Source organism: Chanodichthys erythropterus, chromosome 10, assembly GCF_024489055.1.
Source record: "Chanodichthys erythropterus isolate Z2021 chromosome 10, ASM2448905v1, whole genome shotgun sequence".
In the NCBI taxonomy this organism is placed as follows: Eukaryota; Metazoa; Chordata; class Actinopteri; order Cypriniformes; family Xenocyprididae; genus Chanodichthys; species Chanodichthys erythropterus.
The window spans coordinates 15,971,654-15,982,362 of record NC_090230.1 but is presented as its reverse complement, the minus strand read 5'-3'; the positions used below and the strand labels follow the sequence as shown (position 1 = coordinate 15,982,362).

Below are 10,709 nucleotides of genomic sequence, written 5' to 3'. Positions count from 1 at the left end.
CATTGCTCCCTATGGAGGCCTCACGGAGCCATCGGATTTCAACAAAAATATCTTTAGAATATATTTAACCCTTTAAAATATCTTCTTTTTCTCATACAACCATTTGAGGGTAAGTAATGACGAAATTTTCATTTTTGGGTGAAATATCCCTTTTAACTAAAAGTAGCTATTGCCATAGTGTTTATTATCTGTTTATGTTGATTTATTACATTACTTGCAAGGGAGAACAGGGCTAGTTCTCACACAGGGAGTCTTAATAAGCTATGGGACTGGTTGTCACATTTGTTTCAAACAATTTATTAATTAGAGGTTCTTTTGACCAAAACAAGGGTTTACTGTAGTTTAAATGATTTATAATATTTTAGTTTTATTGTACTGTATATGTAGCAGAAAGTCAATTAAAAGTTGTGTTATGGCAGGTTCTCATTGTCCCTGTTTCCTGCGTTTTTGGTGATCCGATCACAAGTGGTCACTTTTTTTTAACAGCACCGTTATTGGGGCATGTTGTCACTAAAGTCTGAAACATTGTGTGCAATGAACTGTATCATGTTTTTCCTGGGCAATAATGGTCGAAATGAAAAGTTTTTTTTTCTTTGTAGTCAAGACTTTAAGACATGTGCCTATAGAGATTTTCAAAACTGATTTTCAAAAATAAACTTTCCCTTGAGAAATATTCAGTAGTTAGCAGTAACAATATTGTAATATAGAATTTAAAAGCAAATAATTGATAACTGAATTCGTTACCAACCACAGAAGAGATATCCTACTAGTCAACTGCTGAAATAGCTACTAGCAAGTATCAACTACAGGATCAGTATTAGTAACTTTTAGTTACTGGCTATAATACAATTATTTTGAACAGTTATACATGAATTAAAATAAGAAGTGAGAACACACCCCTGCCTTATTGATGTTAGTTAAATTGTCGCATGACTATTTAATTTACAGTATGTTGAATAACTGAATAAGAATTACTCCATATGGTTATAGATAAACATCAGATCTGCTTCTGCAAATGAATCCCAAAAGTGTGAGCATGTAAATCTTTTTATTTTTTTAACAAGATAAGTGTATTGAAACCCCTAATTACATTTCTTTTAAGCATGCCCTGTCACCAATAATGTAAAAAAATGTTGATCCAGCAAAAGCTGTTTTATATAATAGTAGTCTTTGAATGCAGATGGATTGGCATTGAGAACAGTACAGTCTTATGCTGACTGAGTGCAACTGAAGGTGCATTTCTGGGCTCATTATAACATTTTACACTTCTTTAAAACTTGTGACAGAACAGTGTGTTCAACATCCAAGAAGAGTATCCGGGGGTTAATGATCTCCATGGCACAGATGAAGTGAGAGTAAATGTTTTTGGAGCTCTCACTGCTACCTGCTTTCTGTTTATATAACTCTTCGATGAACTGCATGGCATCTTGAACATCCTGACATTTGCCTGAAGGTGGCGCCAACACACAAAAGAAACAAAAGGAAGAATGAATCAGGTAAGACAAGGAAATAGATAACAAAGATAATGCTGCCTTTCTCTTTAATTGAATGTGCACCAATCTACCTTTAAATCCAGGAAAGTATGTTTTTAAATCAGAGAACTGAATCTTCTCGGCCAAGATGTCCATTTTGTTCAGGAACAGGATGACGGAGGATTTAGCAAACAGCGGTGAGTGTATGGTTGTGTAGAACAGTGACAAACTCTCTTCCATACGGTTCTGTAGCCAAAGAGAGGAAGAGTACAAAGATTAACAGATTTATTACATAGGAAGGACAGGAGACATATGAGAACAAACTGACATGATGTAATACAGTGTAATACAGAGTGCCTGCCCACTTTTTCAGCGGATTGTAAAATAGTCTTTGTTAAAGAGTTTATTATATACACAGTGGCATGAAAAAGTATGTGAACCCCTTGCAGAATCTGTGAAAATGAGAATTATTTTAATAAAATAAGAGGGATAATAAAAAATGATTTTGAGAACTGTGAGGACAACTGAGGGACTCAAACTCAACTATTAAAAAAGGTTCAAACATTCACTGATGCTCCAGAAGGAAACACGATGCATTAAGAGCCGAGGGGTGAAAACTTTTGAATTCAAATATCAAGGTAAATTGTACTTAATTTTTCTTCCGGGAAACATGCAAGTATCTTCTGTTGCTTCCGAAGGGCAGTACTAAATGAAAAACAATGATATTTAAACAAAATAAGAAAAATTGTGACATCTTCATCCTGTTCAAAAGTTTTCACATCTCGACTTGCAATGCATTGTGCATCGTGTTTCCTTCTGGAGCATAAGACTCATTTTCACAGATTCTGCAAGGGGTTCACATACTTTTTCATGCCACTGTATAATACACACACACACACACACACACACACACACACACACACAAAACCAACCCCGAATTCCGGAAATGTTGGGATGTTTTTTAAATTTGAAAAAAATGAAAAAAACTAAAAGACTTTTAAATCACATGATCCAATATTTTATTCACAATAGAACATAGATAACATAACATATGTTTAAACTGAGAATTTCTTTTAAATTTTATGCACAAAATGAGCTCATTTCAAATTTGATGCCTGCTACAGGTCTCAAAATAGTTGGGACGGGGGCATGTTTACCATGGTGTAGCATCTCCTCTTCTTTTCAAAACAGTTTGAAGATGTCTGGGCATCGAGGTTATGAGTTTCTGGAGTTTAGGTGTTGGAATTTGGTACCATTCCTGCCTGATATCCAGCTGCTGAACAGTTTGTGGCCGTCTTTGACGTATTTTTGAGACCTATCGCAGGCATCAAATTTCACTCCATAGCAGGCAGGCATCACCTAAAAGAGCACCTAAAGAGGAGGGAGACCTTCCAGCGTGTTATCAGTGTTCAGTTCAAAAGCCAGCATCTCTGATGGTATGGGGGTGCATAAGTGCATATATGGGCAGCTTGCATGTTTTGGAAGACACTATAAATGCTGAAAGGTATATAAAGGTTTTAGAGCAACATATGCTCCCCTCCAGATGACGTCTATTTCAGGGAAGGCCTTGTGTATTTCAGCAGGACAATGCAAAACCACATACTGCAGCTATTACAACAGCATGGCTTTGTCGTAGAAGAGTCCGGGTGCTGAATTGGCCTGCCTGCTGTCCAGATCTTTCACCTATAGAGAACATTTGGTGCATAATTAAACGGAAAATATGTCAAAGATGACCACAAACTCTTCAGCAGCTGGAAAACTATATCAGGCAGGAATGGTACCAAATTCCAACACCAAAACTCCAGAAACTCATAACCTCGATGCCCAGACATCTTCAAACTTTTGAAAAGAAGAGGAGATGCTACACCATGGTAAACATGCCCCCGTCCCAACTATTTTGAGACCTGTAGCAGGCATCAAATTTGAAATGAGCTCATTTTGTGCATAAAATTTAAAAAAAATTCTCAGTTTAAACATTTATTATGTGATCTATATTCTATTGTGAATAAAATATTGGCACATGTGATTTGAAAGTCAATGTGAACATGTATGTTCCTTTAAATTCAGGAAAGTGTATATATATTATATATACAAACCGATTCCAAAAAATTTGGGACATTGTACAAATTGTGAATAAAAAAGGAATGCAATAATTTACAAATCTCATAAACTTATATTTTATTCACAATAGAATATTGATAACATATCAATATTGGAAGTGAGACATTTTGAAATGTCATGCCAAATATTGGCTCATTTTGGATTTCATGAGAGCTACACATTCCAAAAAAGTTGGGACAGGTAGCAATAAGAGGCCGGAAAAGTTAAATGTACATATAAGGAACAGCTGGAGGACCAATTTGCAGCTTAGTAGGTCAATTGGCTACATGATTGGGTATAAAAAGAGCCTCTCAGAGTGGCAGTGTCTCTCAGAAGTCAAGATGGGCAGAGGATCACCAATTCCCCCAGTGCTGCGGCGAAAAATAGTGGAGCAATTTTAGAGAGGAGTTTCTCAGAGAAAAATTGCAAAGAGTTTGAAATTATCATCATCTACAGTGCATAATATCATGCAAAGATTCAGAGAATCTGGAACAATCTCTGTGCGCAAGGCCGGAAAACCATACTGGATGCCTGTGATCTTCGGGCCCTTAGATAGTACTGCATCACATACAGGAATGCTACTGTAATGGAAATCACAACATGGGCTCAGGAATACTTCCAGAAAACATTGTCGGTGAACACAATCCACCGTGCCATTCGCCGTTGCTGGCTAAATCTCTATAGGTCAAAAAAGAAGCCATATCTAAACATGATCCAGAAGCACAGGCGTTTTCTCTGGGCCAAGGCTCATTTAAAATGGACTGTGGCAAAGTGGAAAACTGTTCTGTGGTCAGACGAATCAAAATTTGAAGTTCTTTTTGGAAAACTGGGACACCATGTCATCCGGACTAAAGAGGACAAGGACAACCCAAGTTGTTATCAGCACTCAGTTCAGAAGCCTGTATCTCTGATGGTATGGGTTTGCATGAGTGCGTGTGGCATGGGCAGCTTACACATCTGGAAAGGCACCATCAATGCTGAAAGGTATATCCAAGTTCTAGAACAACATATGCTCCCATCCAGACGTCATCTCTTTCTGGGAAGACCTTGCATTTTCCAACATGACAATGACAGACCACATACTGCATTAATTACAACATCATGGCTGTGTAGAAGAAGGATCCGGGTACTGAAATGGCCAGCCTGCAGTCCAGACCTTTCACCCATAGAAAACATTTGGCACATCATAAAGAGGAAGATGTGACAAAGAAGACCTAAGACAGTTGAGCAACTAGAAGCCTGTATTAGACAAGAATGGGACAACTTTCCTATTCCTAAACTTGAACAACTTGTCTCCTCAGTCCCCAGACGTTTGCGGACTGTTATAAAAAGAAGAGGGGATGCCACACAGTGGTAAACATGGCCTTGTCCCAACTTTTTTGAGATGTGTTGATGCCATGAAATTTAAAATCAACTTGTTTTTCCCTTAAAATTATATTTATATGTCATCTATGTTGTATTCTGAATAAAATATTGAAATTTGAAACTTCCACATCATTGCATTCTGTTTTTATTCACAGTTTGTACAGTGTCGCAGCTTTTTGGAATCGGGTTTGTATGTATGTATATATATATATATATATATATATATACACACACAGACATTTCAGTATTTTGAAACTGTAGGGAGATCGACTCGTCAATCGCAGCTCTTCATGGGAGTGGGCAGAGCTAAAGAGCTGTTTTGGATCATGTTGCTTTCTTCTGCTTTCTGATTGGTGTAATTTTCTGTACAGCATCATGGGTAATGTAGTTTTTCACCAGGAATTCCACCATTTAAAATGATTTTAAAAATAAGCTGAAATAACGTGGCCTGACAGCTTCAGCAGAAGCAGATATCACAGATTAACAACCTCACAGTATGTATGTCTTTTAAGAGTTTTTACTTTCAGGACCTGACTGTTGCACTCTATAGTATGCTAGTATGTTATTCAGAATTCAGAATGTTTAGAATGGAATACTAGATTACTGTTTGCTATATACCATTTTTAAAAAATAGCAGGATTGCCAACTCATAACATATACGCCATCTCATGAATTATGGTCTTAACCTTTGGTCAGATGAAAAAAGATGCCAGCTGAGCACACAACATTGTGGGATATGTAGTTGGTCATATGGGTACTTTATAGTTAAAAGTTTACCCCAATGGTCAAATTTGCCAAAATGTGAAGTGTGCAACTGATGCAAGTACAGTATACCAAAATGCAATACACTCAACTTTAAATTTGGCTAATAAAATTACAATTATTTGATCAGACTGCAGATAATTTTGTATCTGAATTTCGAATGCCACTTAAAAAAAACAAACAAAAAAAAAAAAAAACGAATTGGTTGCTTTTCAGTCAGGTGATCTTTCCTTTTGGCCACTTAGAATGCAATAAAAATTTAAACCAAGAATGTATACTCATATTACTATCAATGGGAGAAAGTGCAACCAATGTTAGAAACTCCGGAGGCCACAGAAACAACCAGTGTCCTGAGACCCACACTTAGGACTGCACATGCACATTGGCTGGACCAACTTGAAATATATGCTTGTTTAATCTCAGTTGGAAGGCTGTGTCTTAGTACGGCTACATTTCTTGGCTGCCACGGCATCAAGCTCAGTCAAATTTTAAAGGATCTTTTGAAGGCAACCTTTGTTTTGCATCTTTAATTTGGCCTGTTTTGAAGGATGCATCAAGTGTATCCATCAAATCCTCCAAACACCCACAATCCTTTGCATACATTCCAATTCACAAAAAAAGAATTAGCATAAAATGAATCGGCACTGAGCTTGTCCAGTTTCACTATGTAATTCAAGAGAAAAATTAAAATTTGGAGATAAAGGCACTGTTTTGTTTTGTTGTAAATTAATCACATAATGCTAAACTGTGCATAATGTAAACTACTGAGAGCCTGGATTTCTTTGGGGAAGAAGAGAGGCAAAAACATACTTTCTTGTTATTCTCCTCCAGAAGTTGGTCATACTCGCTGAGGGAGGCTAAAAATATGAGTGATGTCACATTCTGAAAGCAATGGATCCACTTCCTTCTCTGCCCCCTCTGACCACCGATATTTACAATCCTGAAAATACAGAAAGACCAGAAATCAAGTTTAGTAACCTCATCCACTTTTCTACATTATCTGTTGTGGTTCATACTAGGCCCGGATTTGTCCCTAAAAACTTTTCCTTCCTTTCTGTCACATTTCATAATGTCTTCCAGTAGCAGCTCCTGACTATAAATTCAGGTGGGGCAGATTTTGGGTCTTTATATTTTGTTTTGTAAGCTTTATATTCTAATGCAGACACACTTTTGGCAGCGGTCTAATGTCCTTGCGTTATTCAGCCTGAGGGTGGCGCTTTAAAGTTGCTTGATAGGCACACATAAGCTGTGTCCCAATTCAGGGGCTGCGTCCTCCAGAGGTCGCATTTGAAGGCTGCGTATGTCATTGAGTAGGTCTCATTTAAGAAAAGTAACCGTAATAAAATTGACTGTTATTCCTTGTGAGGTGTAAAATACTGTCATTTCTTTCTTACTTTGCAATCTAATGGTTACTTGTCTTAAATGAGACCGCCCCAATGACATTATGCAGCCTTTAAATGCGACCTCCGGAGGACGAAGCCCCTGAATTGGGAGAAAGCGATATCTTAGTGCACCAAAAATGAAAGACAGTTCACCAAAAAATGATTTACTCACCCTCAAGCCATCCTAGGTGTATATGACTTTCTTCTTTCAGATGAACACAATCGGAGTTATATCATAAAATATCCTGACTTCCAAGCTTTATAATGGTAGTGAATGGCATGATTTTGAAGCCCAAAAAAACTGCATCCATCATAAATGTAATCCATATGGCTCCAAGGGGCTAATAAATGCCTTCTGAAGCAAAGCAATGTTTTTTGTAAAAAAAATATCCATACTACAAACATCTGGTGGTGCACTTACAGTATGCACGTTCTCTTCTGATGACAAAATTAGCATCATGCATACTGTACGCTGACCCTTGCATACACATAAAAAGTGAAGTATACTTTGGACTTTAGTATCATAATACATGCTTGACAAAGCCACACACCAAATTTGAATATATCCTGCTCAATTTACGACTTAAAATAGTCGAGAATCTGAAAAATATTTGCTGCAGAATGCTGAACACGTTTGCAATTTATTATTTATTCAGTTTATGAAGTCTATCTACCTGTCTTTACAGATAAGCGCGCCTGATGTCTTCTTCTGAATCAGATAGTGGCTCACTTTATAAATGACGACAGAATAATTACAGTGTTTGGGTGCATTGTCCTTTTAAATGCCAGCATAAACTTCCATTGCCGTACCTCATAGTTAACCTCCCCCTACTAATGCACTGCTCTGTAATGCCGTTGGTGGGAGATCGGACACGTAGAATATCTTGAATTGTAGGGGTGTAATCTTCAGCTGCGATGCGATCCAAGTTATGAATAAAGCTTTGGAAACACATTTGTTATTACTATTAATAAAAATAATGCAATAGCAAATATCACTTTGACTAAAAATCCTAGAATGTGATTTTGAAATGGTTATGAAGCAGGAAAGGAGAAGATAAAGATGCAGGAAGTCAGTAAAAGACAGGATTTGACAGGAATTGTCTTGAACACACTTACTACCCAGTGGAGTCCAGTAGCTGATACTCTCTGCATCGTTTGTAGCAGATTTTAAAGCCTTGGTCTTCCCATAGGTGACGAATAGCCTCTACATAACTTCTCTGCAGCTGAGTTATCTGATGTATGTCCTGATCCTGGAACCACTGGGCATACATCTACAGATATCACAGAACTAATGACTCAAGAGACTGCCAATTTATTTTTACTATTTTAATATATTGTATATTTATTCATGATAAAAAGAATAATTATTTTTAATTTATTTTTTTGCCAATCCCACCACCCACAGGATTGGCCCTGATGAATCTCCGGGCTCTACAGAAACACTCTTGGTGTCTTGATCACCTCGTTCTTTGGGTTGGAGTAGGGAATCTTTAGCGTGCTCATGGCTTCTGTTATTGCACTCATTGCTTGGAAGATATTCTGGAAAACCAGTTTAGTGTAGCTGCGCCTCTCGTTTTCTGAGAAGCCATTTCCATGAATAATCCTCATCTGCTTCATAAACGTTGTTTTTCCGCTTTCTTTTGTGCCTAAATCAAAGCAAAAAAAACATGTGCCTCAACATTGAAAACCTGCAAACAGGAAAACTGAAACTAATCAGGACCTGAATTTCAGCGCGGTATCCCAGCTAGTAGAATTTTGTCATAAGAATATTCTCTAAATATTCAGTGTTAGTTCTGGGAATGTAAAAAATGTCCAGGAACGGACAGGTATAATGGTATAATGTTCCTCAAACGTTCTTTCAACTTAATTTTGATTTAAAATTCAACATTTTAGGAACGTTGATTTGTAACATTCCAAATAACTGAAGATATTCAACTGAAGATCTGATTAAACAAGTACTTTTTCAGCAATCGCAGAAAACATTTCTGCATTGATAAAGCAAATCAACATGTCTGTTTTAAGTAAGTTTTCTCTGTACTGCCTGTTACTATCTAACCTATACTGAACATATCTCCACACCATTTTTAGAAGACATTTTTAGGACTGCCAGCAAAAATCCCATTTTTTTTTTTTTTTCAATTTCCAGATTTTATCCAGATGGGTTTTTGAAAGTCTGGACAGCAATTTTACAGATGCCTCTCAGTCTGGATGCTCTGGCTGCGCAAATCGGATTTCTTTTGCGTCACTCTTAATGCAACACATAACGATAACATCAAAACTGACAGAAATGCCGGTATTATATAAGTATCCATACGGTGTTGAAATAGTACGTCCAAAGATTTTGGCATTTTCCTGTGCGACAGAGGAGTTCTGCAACCGCAACTCACAGTGCACTTAAGCACTTATTTGGAGAGCAAGATGGTGCACCTCCATTTTTCTAGCATATGTTTTGAAAGCCTCGTCACATACACAGCAAAATCCCCAGAGTTAAATCAACTCTGCTCAGAGTACATATGGTCCCTCTCTAAATAGTGTTAAAGTAACACTGAAGCAGAGTTAAATTTAATGAGATGGTTAAGCAATTTAATTAAGTAATGATTGTGCATTAGTGATGAACACCTGCTGTTAACAAGCAGAATCACTGAAGAAATAAGAAAAAACACAAGAACTACAAGTGACTTACAGCCTTATTAATTGCTTAATTATCTCATTAACTTTAACTCTGCTTCAGTGTTACTTTAACACTATTTAGAGAGGGACCATATGTATTCTGAGCAGAGTTGATTTAACTCTGGGGATTTTTGCTGTGTACAAGTACGTATAAGTTGTTACTAAAGCAACCCATGCCGTTAGGTTGGTAATGTCTGGACACACACATCTTATTTGATTACTTGCAATTAATAGTGCAGACAGTCCGCCTGAAAAGATAAATCTGATTTGAGGGGAAAAAAACTGATCTGCCTACAGTCTGAACATACTCTAATTCTACTTTGGGTTGAGAAAAGCGAATTTAGTTTTTAGAGTCACAGGTCTAAACAGCTCTTAAATGATCACATGTCATAAATGTACCCCAAAATATGATGTAACAAACACAAAATGGCAACTATCTAATGCCCTAAGTTTACCTTCACTTTTAAAGATGAGACCAGAAAAGACAAAATAATATTTCTCAGTTTTCCTTAATTGGAGGAATCTATATTTTTGTGAAAAAGTAAAAATAAACACACATAATGACTTAAAATGAATGAGATCATGTGGAAGTTGATGAAGGACTGATAGAATCATCTCACCTAATAAAAGCAATAGAGGTTGTTTATTTTCTCTTTTCCTCTGCTCAGCAAGGATGCGGTCGATTTCCTTATTTTTGGCTATGCTGTCCATTTTGCTACAACCACAGTAGTAATAATCTCCCATTTCTCCAGCAGAAATACAATAACTACAAAAAAACAATAACATTAAGCATTTTTTAAGCATTGTATTGTATTAAAGTCCCCCTGTAGTCAATAATTTTATCCCTGAAAACTCATCTTTGATCACCAAAATGACATATGAAAAAAAAAAAAATGCCTTAAAGGGTTAGTTCATCCAAAAATAACATTTCTGTCATTAATTGCTCATCATGTCATCC

General features: G+C 36.8%; 1 protein-coding gene across 1 annotated transcript; it reads right to left on the bottom strand.

Moving 5' to 3' along the window:
- Positions 1-1,087: 1,087 nt before the first annotated feature.
- On the bottom strand, positions 1,088-10,394 carry LOC137029168 (guanine nucleotide-binding protein subunit alpha-15-like; the record flags this gene model as incomplete). The annotated part of the gene is made up of 8 exons (XM_067398704.1): positions 1,088-1,447; positions 1,565-1,718; positions 6,510-6,639; positions 7,892-8,020; positions 8,198-8,352; positions 8,543-8,727; positions 10,207-10,274; positions 10,372-10,394. Coding segments are annotated over 8 exons (1,041 nt in total), but the record flags the coding sequence as incomplete, so codon positions are not given.
- Positions 10,395-10,709: the final 315 nt, after the last annotated feature.